The 19,811-nt window shown below is 42.6% G+C and overlaps 1 protein-coding gene across 6 annotated transcripts in view; it reads left to right on the top strand.

The window, feature by feature from the left end:
• Nucleotides 1–19,811, top strand: part of LOC147703524 (membrane-spanning 4-domains subfamily A member 4A-like) — a 1,156,223-nt gene that overhangs the window by 87,281 nt on the left and 1,049,131 nt on the right. For all 6 annotated transcript variants that reach the window (XR_015297583.1, XR_015297582.1, XR_015297581.1 and 3 more), the window contains exon 2: nucleotides 8,141–8,303. Coding sequence is in view for 3 of the 6 variants with exons in the window: in XM_086931893.1 (XP_086788019.1) it covers nucleotides 8,157–8,303 (147 nt within the window). In the remaining 3 variants the exon portion in view is untranslated. The remainder of the gene's footprint in view (nucleotides 1–8,140; nucleotides 8,304–19,811) is intronic.

Genomic DNA, 19,811 nt, shown 5'->3' with positions numbered 1-19,811 from the left:
ACTTCAACTGCAAGGGCATCTGATGCGTTCAAAACTTGTGGTGCCTCGGAAATGACAGCCTCCGCTGGTTGAGCGGTCTCACTTTCACCTGTGGGCAACACCTCACTCGGTTGCCCTACTTCTTGAGCATCTGAAAAAGGCACAAAGCTTTGAATCAGCTCTCCCTCCTGGCTCGGAATTCCTTCTCGGTTTTGTAGATCAAACGGCAAAGGCAGCGGCAGGCGTTTCAGATGACTGACGTGGATCCAGTGCTTTCTTCCATGATCTTTCACCGCTGTTCTCGTAGCCAGGAGGATCTGATAGGGCTCCGACCACCTGGGCTCCAAACTCGATTTCCATTGGTAGTTCTTCACCAGTACCCACTGGCCAGGTTCCAATTGATGTCCAGGACCCTCCGGTAGTGGCTGCAATGTGTCCGAAACCTGTTGATGAATAGAACGCAAATCTTTAGTCAAGGCGTACAGGTAGTCTGTCATCAAAGGGCAATCAATATCCCTAAAGGATCGGGGTCTGGGGACTCCCCACACATTGGCGGGTCTGCCAAAAATCACCTCGTAAGGAGACAATCCAGTTCTAGTGTGAGGGGTGGTTCTTAGAGACAACTATGCCAATGGGAGTGCATCAGGCCAATTCAATCTAGTACTCTCACAAATTTTAGCCATTTTTAATTTCAGAGTGCCATTATATTTTTCAACTAGTCCAGCTGACTGGGGATGTCTAGCGGCATGGAACTTCTGTTTTATCTGCAATCCTTTAGAAACGCTCTGTACTAGCTGAGCATTAAAATGAGGCCCGTTGTCAGACCAGATGACACGGGGCAAGCAATATCGGGGCAGGTATTCCTTAACCAGGGCTTTGGCAGTTGCAACTGCCGTGGCTTCTTTAGTAGGGTAGGCTTCAACCCATTTGTTAAAAGACCATACCACCACTAATATGTATTTTAAATTGTTTACCCTTTCCATCTGAATGTAATCAATTTGTATTACTTCAAAGGGCAAGGGCGGTGGGGCAAAATTTCCACTCAAAACAGACTCTCTACCTCCAGGATTGTGGCGTAAACACACTTGGCAATATTTCACTATATTTGCTGCAGTTTTGGAAATGTTCGGGTTGTTCCATACTGGGTCTAATACGGCACAAATACCTTTCACGCCTATGTGGGCTGGGCCATAGGCCATTGTCACTACAGCATATACTAATGCATTGGGCAGTAACCATCGCTGCTTTTCTGATAGATCTATCCAACAATCATTCTTATCTAGTTTTCCTACTTCCTGTTCCCATCTCTGTACTTCATCTATTTTGCTTCCTTTTGCAGTTCTCTTACACTTTCAATAGTATTGTCAAACAGAGATGTTTCCGCTACCCACGGGCCGATGTGCTAGGGAACATGGGGTTCATTTTAGTCTGGGCTGTTTCTTTCGCTACTGAATCAGCAAAGGAGTTTCCCTTTCCAGTGGAATCAACAACTTTTTTATGGGCGCTGCACTTAATAATGGCCACTTTCTCTGGTAATGTTAAAGTAAATAACAATCGGTCAATTAAGGGGCCATGTTGAATTTTCTGGCCATGTGTGGTAAAGAAACCCCTCTCCCTCCATAGCCTCCCAAAACTATGGGAAACGCCAAAGGCGTACTGGCTGTCCGTAAAAATGTTCACCCTCTGCCCTTCACTCAATTCACATGCTCTTAACAAGGCTATTAGTTCAGCTGCCTGGGCTGAGTGATGGGAAATCCTTGCGGTCTCCACCACCGTCTTTAAGGTCGTGACAGCATAAGCAGCTGTCGCAGTGCCATCTGGTAACTTAAAACAAGAGCCATCCACATACAACTCCCCTTGAGGTTCAGATAAAGGGATGTCAGTAAGATCTACGCGCCGCTTCGTTTCTTCTTCTGTTCTAAATATACAATCATGGATGTCGTCTTTTTCATCATTTGAAGGGAGGGGTAGTAGTGTGACTGGGTTCAGAGTGGCACATCTTTTGATCGTGAAATGGGGTGCAAACAAGGTCAGCTCGTACCCTGTCAATCTTGCACTTGTAAGGTGCTGGGTCTTAGTTCTGTTCAAAAGGATATCCACAGCATGCGGTACCATGACTGTGAGGTCTGTATTCAATACTATATCCTCTGATTGCCGGATGACCACCGCTACTGCAGCCGTGGCCCTCAGGCAGCTTGGGAGGGCTCGTGCAACATTATCCAAGACTGATGAAAAGAATGCACAGGGTCTTTGCTTCCCACCAAAACCCTGTGTTAACACTGAAAGTGAACAACCGCCCACCACGTGCACATAAAGTGAAAAAGGCTTTCGGTAATCCGGAGTACCCAAGACAGGTGTAGAACAAAGAGCAGACTTTAAAGAATCAAAGGCTTCTTGACATTCATCCGTCCAGGGTAAGGGTTCATGCACATCTTTGGTTGTCAAATGCAACAAGGGTTTAGAGAAAAGTGAATAGTTAGGAATCCACTGGCGACAGAAAGAGGTTATGCCAAGAAAAGCGCGAACATCACGTTGAGTACGAGGAACAGACATGTTAGTTATTACAGATATTCGCTCTGGAGTCAATCGCATTCTTTAAATCAATTACTGAAAAATACTGGGCTATAAGGGGAATCATCGTCAGAATAGCAGTTATATCAGGTACTACAGGATATTGCGGGACCACAATTTTGTTGACCTCTCTAAGGTCAATCACGAAGCGATATGTATTTTTGTAATCCGGGGCACCATCAATTGGTGTCTTCTTTAAATCGGTAAAATCGGGCTGTTACAAAAATTAGCAGCTGTCTCCTCCACTACCCCCTTCTGGATGAGATCACGAATAATGTGCAAAAAGGCCTGTTCACCTTCTGGTGAAATTTTATACTGCAGAATGCGGGGCAGCTGGACATTAGGTTTCAAGGTTATTGACACAGGGGCTATTCTTAACAGACCAACATCAGTATCTCCTGTAGCCCACAGTGTCTGAGGAATCGTAGAGAATTCAGGGGGAAGGTTTTCATATTTGGCAAAATATTGGGCTGCATTCGGGGGTGATTTCTGTAGTGTCAAATAGACATCATCGGGGGAACAATAAATCTGTGCATGTAACTTTTTCAGAATGTCCAGACCCAAAAGGTTTTCTCCAAAATTTGAGGTTAACAGAAAAGGTGAATGTATAGAAATGGGACCTACAGTGAAGGGCAGAGGTTTAAAAACTGGGCTTATCACAGGGATTCCAGAGAATCCTACTGATACGTTATTTCGGCCAGACAGAGCAGCCCCTGGGACCAGTGTATGGGCAACTGAGCCATCATTGCCCCAGTATCCACTAGAAATGTTCCCGATGTTCCCAACAGTTCCCCTTGTACATAAGGTCCCTCCTGGTCAACTGGTACTGTAAAGTGGCTCCCGCTCTGTCCTTGGCTGTCTCATGCATAATCCTGCCCGTCGTACCCATCACCCATATCATTTTCATTGTAGTACTGTCTGGCTTGGGGGTTGTCAAAGTAATTTTTCCGAGAATCCTCACGGTGCATCTCTTCTCGTCTCATACTATTTTGGTCTATATTCCCTCGACCCCTTCCTCGTCCTCTATTACCCCCATACTTTGACAGCCACAGAGGGCAATCTGCCTTCCAGTGCCCTTCCTGTTTGCAATAGGAACACTGGTTTATACCAATGTTCGGGGGACCTCCTCCACCTCTTCCTGCCATTGCACCCCTCTGGAATGAGCCATGCCCTCCCCGTCCTGAGTTCTGTCCTCTGCTAACCTGCTGCAACAGAACCCTAGTCTTCAAGTCCTTAGTCTTCTTTTCTGACTTTTCCTTACTTTCATTCTCTCGATGTTCATAATATTGGGCCATACTGAGAATCACTGACGGGGCAGCCGTAGTCCACGTGCTCTCGGCTGCTTGGAGACGGGACATAACTTCGGGGAGAAAATTCGTAACAAACCTATTCACAAACAACCATATCCCGCCTTCCGTGGATAGGTCTTGCCCACTAAAGTCTATAAAGACTTTCTCAAACCTGGTAAAGAAATCTGACACACTTTCATCCTTCTTCTGTCTACAGGCGGTCAATTTGTCCCAATCAACTTTTCTAGGAGGGAGGAGAGTTTGCATGTATGTAATAATCTTAGTCGGTACTGCTAGTACCAAGTCTCTAGGTTTTTCTCCAGGTTTTCGTTCTTTGTCCCAGGTTTTCAATTGCTCCCATGTCCCTCCCAACTCGGGGGCATGGTCCGTGTCATGAATTTGTCTCCAAATGTCTACCGGGATCAAAGACCAAAGAACAGCTCGAAATCGGGCATTGTCATGATAGCGGAATTGGCGGCCTCAGTCAATTCCTTATATTAAGCAGTGGGATTTTTACGGGGTCGGGGAGCTGAGCTTTTAGAGTAAGGACCTCGCTTTGTTTCCAAGGGGTATAAACCCATTGTCCATGAAGCCTAGCATCCACGCGAGCCCTAGTTACTTTGCCACTGGCATCCCTTAATTCAGGTAGTTCAGGATAGAAGAGGGGATACACCTCTCTCATGGGGTGCTGCGCTCCCCAATCAGCGCACTTCCGGTGCATTCGTTCGCGATAATGCACCAGCGTTGCTACGTTATGGTATACTTCATCAGCCTGTAATTGGAATTTAAAAGCTCGATCTCTTATATCACGCAGTATCTGAGGAGGTATTCCTTCCTCGAAACACTGCTCTCATAGTGAATTCAATCGGATTGCCATATTCTCCACTGCCAGTTGCTGCGCAACTGGTTCAAAGTCTTTCATGGTACTCCAAATGTCTTCCAAGGTGTAAATGGCATTCCGCATCCACTGGGATGCCTGAATCACTATGGCCTTCCTTTCTTCCGTATCCAATAACGACCTAGTATAGACTCGCTGATCACTCAAGTCCGGTCTAAGGCGTTTGGGTGTGGTATCTAGACAATCCGTGTATCGGGGATCTATAGCAGCTTGAGTCGGAGGGGAGAGAAATACAGGGTGCGAAGGGGAAGGGACAGCCGCGTCCGGCTGTAGGGATATCAAAGGTGAGGTAGTTGGTTGGAGAGTGGGAGGGGAAAGTAACGCACTTCGTACTGATCCATCAGCAGGGGCCGTGGCAGCCGTTACTGGTGCTCCCGCGGCCGATGCTGCTCCAATTTGGCCCATCCGTAGCAAAGGCATGGCTGGGTACAATCCCTGTGGGGCATAAGGAGGGGGTGGTCGGGCTTCTAATAAATCCTCTATTTCATCTCCTGTCTCCGGTCGAGTCATATAACTTTTGTCCATCTCTAAACGGAACTGCCTATCCATTTGTGCGATATTTTCTTCCACCTTCCCTTTATCATAAGCTATAGCTTTCTGGGTGACTGTATGTCCTGATTTAAGCTTTCCCAATTTCTCTTCTCTTTTCCGTCGTCGTTTTGCCTCCTTCAACCACAGGTTCAAGGAGTCGAACATCGACTGGCGGCTTTTCTTCATAAACAATTTGTTTTGGATGTAATTAATCTTTTTCTCATCAAACGACCCCGTTAGAGGCCATTGCAAATCAGAATTATCTTTGGTATACTTATTCCAAATCGTATTAAACAAAATCGGTGTAAGACCGTGTTTCACATACATATCAAAACTGGGGCTGCCCTCGAGAGGGGCAAGTTGTCTTTCTTCCGGCCGTTTATTTTGCCGACAGCAGCACCTGAAACATATTTTACTAAAACAAGACATTATTGTAATGTTCACACAATTCTACTCATATACTCCAAAAACCATTCACATTCGGAAGCGTCCTCTTCACCACTCACACTCTCATATTCTTCTATTTTCTCGCCATAAAGTGCTGTAAAGCCTTGCAAGGCAATAACTTTTTCAGTACTGAATACTTATTCTATGCAGATGACATGTCTTCAGAATGAACAGAGCCCGTCGACTCCTGTTCGGGGAACCGATTCAACAGAATTCCAGACCAACAAAATTCAACAACAAAAGGAACAGTCACTAGACTGTTCTGAGATCACCTGGTAGGCAAACCACGAACCCTCTTACAGGCCATCCCATGGTCCTGTTCTGGTTGGGCCGGGCGTCTGGGCACGCGGCTCCAGAACCCTAGCTTACCCAGTTGCTCCCAGGGCTTTCCCGAAGAGGATTCGGCCGAGCGAGTAACTTAGTACACCGCTAAGGCACCAGGTGTGGTCTCAAGTTTTCACCAAACAAGTCCGTGAGGCATCTACCCGCGCAGCCACTTCGCCGCAATGTCAGACCCTCAGATTCCCTTGTGGTCCGGCTTCCCCGGCCACCTTCAGAATGCAGTTAACCGCTACCGAGGAAAACACTTCTTCCAAGTGTTTCTTATCCAATACAATCAGAGATTCACTCACCTGGTGCACTCAGGTCGATTGCGAATTCTCCACTGCCGACTCCTAGACAGACCGACACAGTCTTTTTACTTCTCTCGGGTTAAGCCCGTAGGACTCCGGCGTAGGGTCTTCAGCAGCTGGGAGGGATACTGGGCTCGAGAGTGGAATTTCTTGTTTTCGTACCACAAAACAGGTGTTTCAAATCAGGATTCTCTTTTCGTCCACCCACTCGGCCAGACCTCCTCCCTGTCCCTTCTACTCCTGTTTACAGGAGGGGATGACCCTATCGCGGAGTCCCAGCGGAGTCGCCAACTGAAGGAACCAAAATATTATACTAATGAACTATACTCACCAATAGCCCATATACCTTATTCGTAAATAATAAGTCAGTCGGCAATGGAGAAGGTTCAATCGTTTATTCTGCAGATACAGGCCCTGACAGGGGAGCCTCACTCTACATGACCCTCGGAGGTGCACAGAGGAGACTGATTACACACAAGCAGAGCAAAGCATATATACGTTTCACACATAGCACGATGTCACCTTACTAGGAAAGATACAACTTGTCAGTGAGCCAGCAGGAAGACCCATATAAGGCACAATTGATTGCTAGTAGCTGGGCCTAGGCTATTCCGGGGGCAGGTCAGTAAGGTGCCTCCCTTTCTATCAGTAGCTCGGGGAGTGCAGGAACGGGCTCTGCTAGAATGTGCGCATCCCACAAGAAGGGCAGGTGTGACCTTGGGTTTCCCTGAGCTACAAACTAACGAATGAAGCAGACAGCTCTGTCTGCCATAGTGGTTTCGTACAGAAAGCCTAATCACGTGATTTCAGGGAAACGGCATTGGAGACAGAGAAACGAAACAAGATGGCTCCGGTCATACCAATAGGTTTAGGCAACACTAGAGTGAATCGTCCTAACTATAATAATACTATGTGAATAATGCAATGCTAACGAACGGTTATAGGGTTATATTGTATATATTAGGCCAATAACATGTATTCATTGTAATTATATCCCATCATTAGGGCAGTGTTATTCCCTTATGACTGCCCTTATACACTAAGGGGCAGATGTACTATATTTTGACCAAGCGCAACACAGCAACCAAAGTTGCTGTGCTGCTTGCTGTATGGAAGATAGAGAGCAGACCAGCACCATATCTACTATCTCTTTCCTTGCGTAAGTGCATTTAAGCTTCTAAGCACTAACACACACACTTTTACACCATAGTTCAACAGAGTGTGTGCTCTATCAGGCATAGATTGTGTACTGGTAGGGCACCCTTCCAGTACAAAACTGTGCAGTAATCCTTTTTCCCACTTGCATGTGTGATGCACTGTACAACACACATACAAAGTTGGAACAATGCTGAGAATTTGAAAACTTGATCTGTTATTATGCCTGCTCGAGAAGGGGTAATTGTTTAGCTCAATTCCATGTCTATCAATGTTAGTAGATAGAGATTTGCATCACAAGTTGGTGGTTGCGCAGAATGCCCATGTGCCATCCCCTTGATGCCACATAATGCAAAGTTGTGCATAGTGCTTCTTGGCGTTACTCTGGTCGGCTTTCCAATGTAAATCTTGTTTTGAGTTGTAAATTAATTACCACCACAATACTTTGCGTCAGGTTTGCTTTACATGAATAATGTCAATCCTGTGAAAAATGTTGTTAAATCTGGGCCCCAAAGTGGGCTGCCCACTTTCCCATTTAACTCATCAAATGTACCAAATTCTCTTTAATTTCCTAGTTCTATGTCTCTTGTGTCCACTTATGTGTGCTGTTTTGATTTATTTATTTGTATTAACTTTAGGCACAAGGATCAAGACATGTCCACTACAGAAAAAGAGGATGGTTGTGTGGTCATCACTGGGTTTGACCCCCCAGGGGAACCCTCCAAGATGGGTGCAGGTGCCATCCGTTCATCCATGAAACCTCTGCAGAGTTTTTACAAAGGAGAGCCAGTAGCGCTGGGTGTAAGTGAAATACTTCATAATTGAGCAAATATTCTGTTAATGCCTAATGATTTTTCTCAGCTTGAATTCCTTGATTACTGACATCATGTAAAACTGTCCAAATACACCCACCAAAGTGCCCATGGTTATTTCAAATGTGTGCTACTCTGCAATACCAAGGAGCCTGGAACATTACCTGTGGCACTCCTTTATTGATTATGGAACAATTGCATTATTCAATGGAAGATCCAGGATTTGGATTTTGCAAGATTTTATTTGCTTTGCACCACAGGTCCCAGAAGGCAACTTTTAGAGAATAAGATTATGGTCCTTAATTAGTAAAGGTTGTGCTGCTGATTATGCCATGCAACACAGTTGATCACTGCACCCGTAGGCCTTCGAACTAAGAAATACATTGGCACCATACTGTGTTTCACAAGGGCCTCTTCGGAAAGTTTCAGGGAATAAGGGCTCTCATTTTTTTACACGTTGCTGAGAAAATATGAAAGGGCCGGGTGAGCATTTAAAATCTACAAATAATTTCTTTTGGACCAGGATTCCCTTCTCACTCTTACTTTGGGGAACATGCAAGAGCGTTGTATGTAAAAAATATAGTATCCTTAGTGCGTTGGCAAAGTTGATAGACTTATACAAACACTTAGGTCCTTCTTTAGAGTTTGGTGGATGGGATACTATGTCAAACTCTTGACAGGGAGGGTTGGACCGGGACAGAAAATGGTCCCGGGCACCAAAATAAAAGTGACCCCCATTAGTTACTTAGATTGCCAAAATGGCCCATGTTTGGAAATTGCTACAGTTTTTAAGTTGTAAATACAAGCTGTACAAGTGCTTTGCAAGGTTTGGGAAACTGCATGGATGTGAAGTTGCTGCAGGCAATGTTTGATTTAATATCAGGAAAAGCATCAGTAAAAAACATCCCAGCAGACTATAGTCAAGTCAAGTCAAATAATCTTTATTGGGATAAAAATATTCATAGAAGCACAATTTATCACCACCAGAATAGGATACAAATATAAGTACATATCTTCCAATACAAATTACACTGTTAAAAGTTTAAAATGTTAGATGGGCCAATAAGACTAGCAGCATTGGACACAAAATGCCAAATAATGCATTGTATCATTTGTAAAGTGCATTGTAAATAAAGTGCAAAAGGTGGGCATTTAATCAAACAGTAATAGCCGCATCAGTATCAATATTAGAACATGACATTGAATCAATTGTACAAGGTCAACAATATATATGCACCGTAAAATAAAATGATAGGCAAGCAGTCATCAAGATACAGGACCCTCACAATTCTAGCTGAATCGTCAACATATAGATGGTGTTAATATGTGGCAAAAAGCGGGGAAGGACGGGGAAGTGCTCATGAAAAAATTACAAGGTTCATGAGGTGTTAAAATTCATTCACTCATGGAAGCACGCGAGCGTACTGCAACTGATAAAAACGTGCTTAAACGGAATATCAAATCATCACTTCCCAATTTTAAAGTTTCAAAATAAGCTTGTTCAAAATCCACGATAGCCCTTGCCTTAAAAAAAGGAATTAAATACTGTTTTGTGTATCTTGTATAATATTTACAAAAGAATAAAAAATGTAGCACTGTTTGCTTGCTGCCAAAACCGCAAGGGCAGTTCATCTGCTCAAGGTTGTTGTTATATCCTATCGGAAAGTAAAGTGAATATTTTATGCTGCCTTCCCTCAGACGGTAGAGTAGGCTCCTTTTCCACCTCCCAATGTTTTTCCTGAGATATTGCTGAGGCAAGTGGTTTTGAGTGCTTAGTGTTTCCAATAGGGGCATGTATCTAATAATCAATGTTTTATGACGCTCTATATTCTGTCTTTCTTTAAAATAATGATCGTACAATGCCCCCCTTACAGATGTAATGCTTATGGTTTCTGCTCTTAATGGGTGTGTGAATATATGCTCCAGCTTTATGCTTGCTAGACTGTCTTTTACTGCCCTAAACCATGGTATACTCCCACCTTTATCACATCTGAGACAGTCAGAATTTTCTCATCCCAGACTTTAAGCAGAAGTTGTAGCTCAGTGAGTTCCTTCTCTATCAAATGAACTCTCTTGGAGTTGGTTAAGATTGCGTTTTGTAACTCAAGATCCTTTCTTGTTATTGCCGCCAGGTCTTCCTTTCTTTTTACTTTCATACTCTTTCTCTTATAAATCATTAAAGAGCCTAAAACTCCTCTCAGAAAGGCTTTATAGGCCTCCCACACTACCGGGGGGGTGGAGGTGCCTGAGTTTATTATAAAAAATTCTGCAGTTTTATCTTTAACTTCTATTTTTACTTGGTCATCTAATAAGAGTGATCTCTCCAGGGTCCATCTTATTTTTAAAGGACTTAAATTCAATACGATTACCATTTCCAGTACTGCATGATCTGACATCCCTATCGGTGTGAAGGAAAGGTAATTGATGTCTGTGAGGAAATGCTGATCAACTAAGAGGTGGTCAATCCTAGAATAATTCTTATATTTCTTGCTGTAGAAAGTAAACCCTAGTAAGGTTCTGTATTTTTTCCTCCATACATCTAGAAGACTGAAGTCCTTCATTATAGCATCTAAGGTAGCGAGTGATTTTGAGGGAGCGTGATATTTAGCTTTAGAGGTTCTATCTAGCTTCTGGTCAAAGACCAGATTAAAATCGCCTCCCAAAATTACCGGGCCAGTTGACCCTAATAATGCTGTCGCTAGCTTAGATAGTGGGCCCGGGTTATCATCATTCGGACCATAGTACACAGCCAGTGTGTACGGGATGTTTTGAATATGTATTACTGCTACCAACCATCTTCCTGATTGGTCTGTCTCGTATTTTTTCAAACTTACCCCACTATTTGCTCGAATTATGATGGAGACTCCCCTTGTGGTGCCAGATTGCCTGAGAGTTCATTTGATAGAGAAGGAACTCACTGAGCTACAACTTCTGCTTAAAGTCTGGGATGAGAAAATTCTTAAAGAAAAGTGGGAGACCAGTAGATTAAAGAATTTCGAATACGGAGAAAAATGTGGAGCCCTCCTAGCCTGGAAATCTAGAGAAGAGAGAACGAGGAACAATATTAAAGCCTTACTACAAAGACAGACAGGACACCTGATAGAGGCAGATGCCGAGATTAGAGAGGAAGCAAGGTGCTTCATGAGAAGCCTCTACACTGAAGATAAAGACCCCAATGGGGATGTTATAGAAACCTGGTTGCTATCGAAAAATTTACCTCAAATGTCAGAACTGGATAAAACATACCTGGAAAGTGAGATAACAGAAGGGGATATACTAAACCAACTAAAGAAAATGAAACGGGGAAAAGCTGCAGGTTCAGATGGGCTGCCCATTGAGATCTACATGGACAATAAAGATCAGCTATTACCTACACTCAGGGCACTTTTTAACCTCTTATTAATTCACGGCTACTCTGTTCCCCCTTCTTGGGCCGAAGCCACTATAACGCTCATAGTAAAACCTAATAAAGACCCAAAGAGAATGCAGTCGTACAGACCAATTTCACTTTTAAATACAGATATGAAAATCTACTCCGGAATCTTAGCTACCAGATTATCGAAGATTATAAAATCTATAATCCACCCTGATCAAAGAGGTTTTATTCCAGGGAGACAGCTAAACGAATTAACATTCCAAGTGATAGGGGCTATAGATTATGCTAACGATAAAGACCTCCCGTTGGCCTTGGTTGCGCTAGATGCGGCTAAGGCCTTTGATCAGGTCAACTGGAAGTATTTATGGGCTACAATGTCGGCATTTGGGTTCCCCCTAACTTTTATTAAGGCTGTCAAATCATTGTATCATAACCCAAAGGCAAAAGTTTTGGTAAATGGAATATTATCTGATTGGTTTGACGTATCTCGAGGCACCAGACAGGGTTGCCCTTTATCCCCTCTTTTGTTTGATGTCTACATGGAGCCTTTTGTTTGCTGAATTAGAGACAACAATATAATTCAACCTTTTAAGCTTGGCAATATGTTAATAAAAACTGGCCTGTATGCAGATGACCTCCTCTTGTATACTTCTAATCACTCAGTAGCAATACCCAGGCTATTTTATCTATCAGAAGAATTCGGAAAATTATCAGGCTACCAGATTAATAGGGAGAAAACAGAGATAATGGGTTGGAATAACAACATACATATACAGGGCGTGAAACAAAAAATGCGATACTTTGGAATCTATTTAACTCAAGCACTAAAGAACATACCATTACTTAGTTGGCAGACGGTGGTCAAAGACATTAATAAAACTTTAACAAGATGGGGGAATCTGCCACTAAATATCTATGGCCGAGTTAACCTCATCAGAAATGACTATCCTTCCCAAATTGACTTTTTTATATAATTGTATCCCTTTATCATTTTCTTTGAAAGATATTAATATTCTCCAGGGTAAGATTGGATCATTTATATGGGCTTGTAAGTCATCCAGAATAGCATGGAAAAAATTGAGAAGGGGTTTAAAATCGGAGGTTTAGCCCTTCCAGACTTCATATTGTCATGCCTTTCACTTTAAAAACTTCAGGCTACTTGCGAACACCTTAGACGCATCATCACAGGGCCGCTTGTTTCAGGCTTTACTATACGATTTACCTTATGACCACGATTATTTTGTATTCAAGTTCGGAGACCAGAATTTTTTTTTAAAAATTCGCCTTAAGATACTTCAGACTGCACTTAAAAACTGGGGGTTTATTCGGAAGGTTTTTAATATTCCTTATTATCATACATACACTCCAATCTGGGATTCCCCGGGAACGCCCCTATGTCTCCAAGATCAGCTCTCACAACCCCTGAAAATAGCTGGACTACAAAAGTGGGGAGATCTATGGGTAGATTCAGGCCTAATGGATTGGAACTCTTTAACACAACTCACAAATGGACACCTGACTAGGTTTAAATATTACCAACTATCTGCTTGGTGGTCAAGTCAGAATCTGCAGCGGGAAAAAGATCCAGCCATTCTTGATGCAGTTTGTAGAGGGGGGAAATGGATAAAAGAAGTATCGTTTTGGTATAAGTTGATAATCAAGGATGAAGAGAACAAACTTCACTTGGAGGTGATAAATTTATGGGAAAACAGTATAGCTGAACTTCCTGAAGAAGGTAGTAAAATATGGTCAGATTCCTTTTCCCTTTCCCAGAGGTTAATCAAACCAGCCAATTTAAGACGTAATCATTTATTCACAGTTTATAGAGTATATTGGACCCCGGACAAACTGCACAAGATAACGCAAAATAATTATTACTGTCCCCGGTGCAACTACAATGCAGCAGATGATGTCCATATCTTTTTAGAGTGTCCGGTAATTCAGGACTATTGGAGAGCGATTGTAGATTTTTTAGGCGAGGTATTGTCAACAACTATTATATGTTCACCTAGACTTGTATTTTTCGGTTTGTTGAAACACTATAACATTAATAGTTTGAATACTCAGTTTATTTTTTATGTAGTAGTTATTGCTAGGAGACAAATTTGCATGGAATGGAAGTCAACAGTTCCCCCCAGATTTGCAGAATGTTTAAAATATATAATGGAAGTATGTAAGATGGACATGGTTGGACGCAACGAGAATACTGAGAATGTCTGGTCTAAACTTGAGGTCTGGTTAAACAAGTAAATGGTCCGATGATTATGCCAGAGGTTGTGTCGGTCCTGTCCTCCCCCTGACTTAAAGCTTTCCATCATCGGCTAGGGGGAGTAGGATAAGGAAAACATCCTACCTCTGGGACATCCCTGTCTGCCATGATACTGTCTCCAGGGCGGACTCGAAAATGTCAGTATAAGAGGCAACAGCGAGACCCATCTAGAGCATACGAAATCTGGTGGCATATATGAGGACAAAAAAAAAAGAAAAAAAAACCATCTGAGACAGTCGGTGATTATTTCTCTAGTTAGGGTGGCAGCAGGATTCTGCCATAGTTTTATCCAAAATAAAGCTGGGCGAGATCTAATGAAATCCTCCACATAGTATAAGTTCAGTTCCTTATGACATATGTAGGTTGGAGAGGAGATTTGGGCCCGAGGATTTTTCTACAGAACCTATTCTCCTCAACTTGGATTCCACTACAATTCACATACCCCCAAACTTCAGCACCATAAGTGGCTGTAGGTATACACTGTGATTTGTATATCTGAATCAAAGGTGCAACCGCCTCAGCCTGTTTTGGTTGCCTAAGACTAATGACGGAATTCACTGCTTTGCAAAGTTTGGTTCTGTCATGGGCTACATGTGCTTGCCAAGAGCCAGAATCAGCAAAAACTAGGCCCCAGTATGGAAAAGTGCTAGTGCATTCTAATAATTCGTTGCCCAATTTTATAGACTTCATACAATGCTTTTTTGGCACACAAGTCATTATATAAGATGTTTTTTAAATTTGTGCAAAGGTCCAGATTAGCCATAAAGGATACAAATCCAGTAACTAAAGTGCGTAGTGCGTTTGGTGTGCGGCCCATAAGGACGCATCATCAGCATAGAGAAGCACGGGGGAAGATTTTACCGTTAATTTTGGGAACATCACTAGTCAGTGTAGACAGGGAGTTGTGCAATTCATTTATATAAAGGATAAAAAGAAGAGGGGCCAGAACACAACCTTGTCTGACCCCTCTACCAATAGTGATGTCACCAGAAACCTCCCCGTCAGTACATATCCTCACCTGTGCCTTTAAGTCCCTGTGCAAATACGCCAAAAAATAAACCAAAGCCTCATCTAACCCGTATTTTAAAAGGATCTCCCATAGACGCGATCTATTAACAAAATCAAAAGCTGAGGTTAAGTCCATGAATGCTAAGTATAGTGGGACTTTTTGGGCAATCGTGTATTTGCCCAAAATGAGGTTCAAATTTAAACACTGTTCCACAGTGCCAACATTACGTCTGAATCCCAACTGACAATAATTTTAAATTTGATTGTCTTCAGCCCAATTCCTAATCTTATTGAAGACAATCTTTCCCAAGATGTTTAGGGTGTTATCAATCAAGGAAATTGGGCGGTAGCAGCTCAGATTGGATCTAACACCCTTTTTAAAAATGGGCACAATGATGCTTGTCGACCAAGAGTTCGGGATAGATGTATTGATCAAGTTATTAAAAACATTGCATAAGAGTGGGGCCCAGAACTCTGGTGTGTGTTTTATAAGATCAATAGACAACCCATCAGGGCCTGGGGCTTTATTCCCTGCGCTTTGGTTTATGGCATCCTCAACTTCCGAGATAGTTGTGGCAAACTGTGAAGCTGGAAGAGATGTATGAATGCTGGAAACCATTGTGGGAGCAGTATAAATTCTAGCAAAATGCTCTCCCCAAAGTTCCCTGGGTATATTACAACTTATTGGAGTGATGGCCGAATCCATAGACCTCATTTCTTTAACTTCACTCCAAAATCCGGTTACATCCTTAAGTAATGCAGCACAAGCAAGATTTTCCCAACGTTCTTTTAATATAGCTTCAGAGCGGGATTTGGTTGCTTCCTTGTAAGAGGCTCTTGGCAATCTGACTAAAATTAGATCCCTAGGTGTAGCTGCTGATGCTGCATGCAGGTCTCTATTGGCCTGTGAGCATGTGCCGTCGAACCATCTAGGGTTCTTACTTGAGTTAATGACGGGTTTAGAGATTATGTGTTTGATACCGGCACACAGACCGCTAAAGGCCTCAACGATTTCGCTGCCCGCAGTGCTGCTCCATAAGCAAAGTGTCTACCAATGAAGGGTTTGCTTTTATCATACGTTCAAACAGGCCCTTATTATCTATGCCCTTCCAGATTACTCTAAGTTTGTCAGTGGATGTCACCAAATGTTTTGCCTTTATTTCTCTTCAATTAAGAAATTCCGAAAAGAGTCTGATGGTTACTATAAGGGGATTGTGATCACCTTGACTAGTGCTTAAAACCTCAGCCTTAACTAAAAAAAATTCCAGTGCAGATGATATAAAAACATAATCTATGGTGGATGAGTATCCACGCCCTCTGTAGGTAGGCAAGTGCTCTTTGTTCCGGTCAGTGCCGGCTTTTTCCATGGTGTTAATTAGGTTGCGGGAGGATAAGAAATTACTAAGCTCCTCGCCCCTTTTACATGTATTATACCTTGCCGGCACGGGGGTAATGGTATCAGTATCTCTTTTTAACAATACGTTAAAATCCCCACCTAAACAGAGACCATCTATTTTACCATACCTCCGTGCATCTTGTAATCCATCAATAAATTAAAACAAATTAATAAAATTCCTATTCGGTAGTGATATAAAATCATTATTGTAAAAATTAATTCAACATATTGATGCCCCCCTTGTGTAGATTGTGGCTTGAAAATTCTCTTTGTTTGTCGCCACAGGTTTTATGCTACCCCCAGCTGCAATCTTTATCCAAGTAGATAAACCCCCACACGAACGTCCCATTTTTGGGCTTGGTACAATACTAATATAACAATTACCCATCCAAGACCAATTCACTTGTACACCATGTCTCTTGGAACATCAGGATGTCATATTCACTAACCAAATCAACCCACTCAATTGAGTTTAATTTGGATCTCAATCCTGCAATATACCAACTTAACACATACAGGTTAGGGTCGAAGCCTCTAGGTTCTACATCAATTGGGGATTTAGCTAAAAATTCCGGTGATTCAGGTGCAGTGGTCAGTGTTTGACTTATTAGTCAATCCTGACTTTCTAGACCGGACAAGGCTGTGAACCGATCTTGTGTGATATATGTTGGAGTTAGAGGGTTGCGTGACCATTGGGGAGGTTTATAAAAAAGCCTAAGGGTAGTGGGTATATCTGAGTTGGGGCAGTGTTGTTATACATTTCAGCTCGTAATAGCCATTTTACCAGGGGTGGACGTCTAAAATTCACGACTATCCAGTCACCTGGGATGTTCTTTTCTGATGGTCCCACCCACCCTACTCGACGGACCATTAGAATTTCATTAGCATTGTTGACCCTAGCCCCTATACTTATTAGCCAATCCATACTCTTGTTCTTGAGTTGTTCCCAAGATTCAGATTGGTCTTTTTTAAGCGGGGGACCCCTGCTAAAATCAAAGCATAAGGGCATGCTTCTGGGGGTAAATTAAGAACATCCTTGGATGGTCTACTACCCAAATTAATGGGTGTGGCGATGTTAATTGGGGCAATAGCAGAAATTGTGGGGGCGTTTCCCAAATGGGCAGGAGTAACTAATGCTGTTTTTTGAGGCAAGTTATTACAAGTAGACCTATTTCCAGATGCCGGATTCGCTATAGGCGTCATACTACCAATCAGTTTAGGACAGGCATCATTCTTAAGATTGCCACACATTGTACATGCAATATTAACAGTAGGGGATATACAAGTAACACCCTCATTAATTACGCCATGAGCTGCAGCCTCTGTTGGTTTAGAAATCTGCTCCCCTCTAATTTTATCAACAACAGTAACCACTTGACTTTGCGTTTCAAGTTTCTTAACCAAGGTTTCCATTCTGTCAAGGTGTTTAAATTAAGCATGGAATTGTTTGTCTACCAAAGTTTTTAAACGTCCATGGATAGAGTCCACTATAGTGTCAATAAAAGTATCATCCAAATGTCTACTTGTTCCTTGTGCGTTTGTTTTTTCAGTTTGAGTAAAAATGGAATTGGATACCACCTCTGGTGTTGTCAAATCAACAGTGGACTCATTTGTTGGCTCAGTTGGGCTTACTGTTGAAGTATTAGCAGCATTTTCTCCTCGTTTCCACATACTCAGAGGGGTGGGTTGGGTTTTCTGGTGAGCTGGCTGTTTCCTCTTCCTGGTCGTAAATTTAGATGCACCCCTCTTTCTTTTTTCCCCCGCTGTTTTAACAGCTGGCACTACATTTTCGGTGATAATATCAGCTTGAGGGCGTGATTGTGAGTCGAGAGTGTCCACTTCTCCATTACTGACCTCAAGACCTTCAAAGTAAAGCAAAATGTTTTCCCTATGGGAAGTATTGTTTCCTGATCCTAAACCAGGACTCAAAACGGCATACTCAGTCTTCAACACTCATTCAACTTGCATTTGGCTAGGAAAACACTCACCAGAAGGGAAGAGAAACAGTCTGTTTGTAAAAATATACAATTTATTTTAAATAAAAAACATATGAATTCCTATGTATAGCTAGTTAAAAACATAAAATACACAAATAAAACCACCTAGTGTGGGTATGGAGAAAGTTTTTTGGAAAAGACACTGCTATCTGTCTTAATCATGTCATTTCGGGCCCTCGTTTGACAACAATGGGGGGAATAGTTTTTCTTTATAACCAGGTTATTTGTTGGCAACACCGAATATGACTTGTTGTAAGTGCGTTGACGCGTTTCGGAAGCTTTAGTTGATAATGGCTTCCTTCTTCAGGACAGTCTCTATATGTTTTCTCCACAAAATTGTATCACACCTAATGCACAAATAAAATATAGCTATTAGCTCCTGATTTTGCAATTACTATCTGCACATATTTCAATAAGATCTTATGACGACAGTTTGACAGAATTAGCACTCACATGTCTAAACTTGCACTGTAATATGTATGCAAAAAAACAATTGTATCTATAAACAAGGGGCCTATGTGTACTAACAGATAATTTATATTTGCTCATAACCCTCAAAACCAACATTCTCAACGTCTAAGGTCAACTTCGTTCTGTTGTACACAGCTTTTTTTTATATATGTTTTATCACCATTATGACTCCGAACATTTTTGATGTGCGTCCATTCTAAAGAAACATACATATCAAATTTCGTTAAAGTTCTTAAGCACAGTATAATATTGCAACAATGATACCAGGGGTATCTGCTTTTATAAATGAAAAAGATTTACTATTATCATTCACCCTAAGTACATTAAGCTGAATTCCAAAAACCGTCTGGTTAGTGTTAGCCACACCATTCTGGCAACCATTCAAACCATTCATACACCATTTATGTCACATTTCATTATTACTGACCAATGCAGTTGTATTGCAAGAAGTAATCTACGTGGTTCGTAGTATTCCTGTTGTGGTCGCGTTCTAATATTCACAGTCTACCACAGTCCTGTGTATAATCAGGAAGAATACAGCATTAAGTTTTATTTAATAGCGTATTCTGACACAATTAGTTTAAAGGCATTTATCTATTACCTCAATATATAAGGCCTCCAAATTCAATTCAGGTTTTTTGGGTGAAAATCCAGCCGGAGGGCTTCTTACCTGAGGGCACACGCTGGCACAGTCGCTCCTGGGTCCCTGACGCTGCAGTCTCGCCGCCGCCGCTTTCCACCTCGCGGCTTGAGACTACAGCTCCCAGGGACCTTAGCGGCCACTTCCTGATTCCGGCCACAGCGCGCCCGGAGGCGCTACTTGAAGAGGACACTCCCTCGGTGGAGCGGGGGTGAAAATCCAGCCGGAGGGCTTCTTACCTGAGGGCACACGCTGGCACAGTCGCTCCTGGGTCCCTGACGCTGCAGTCTCGCCGCCGCCGCTTTCCACCTCGCGGCTTGAGACTACAGCTCCCAGGGAG

The sequence above is a fragment of the Lissotriton vulgaris genome, chromosome 7 (assembly GCF_964263255.1).
Source record: "Lissotriton vulgaris chromosome 7, aLisVul1.2, whole genome shotgun sequence".
NCBI classification, from domain to species: domain Eukaryota; kingdom Metazoa; phylum Chordata; class Amphibia; order Caudata; family Salamandridae; genus Lissotriton; species Lissotriton vulgaris.
The sequence above is the reverse complement of the archived record's forward strand: the minus strand, read 5'-3'. Positions and strand labels throughout refer to the sequence as shown.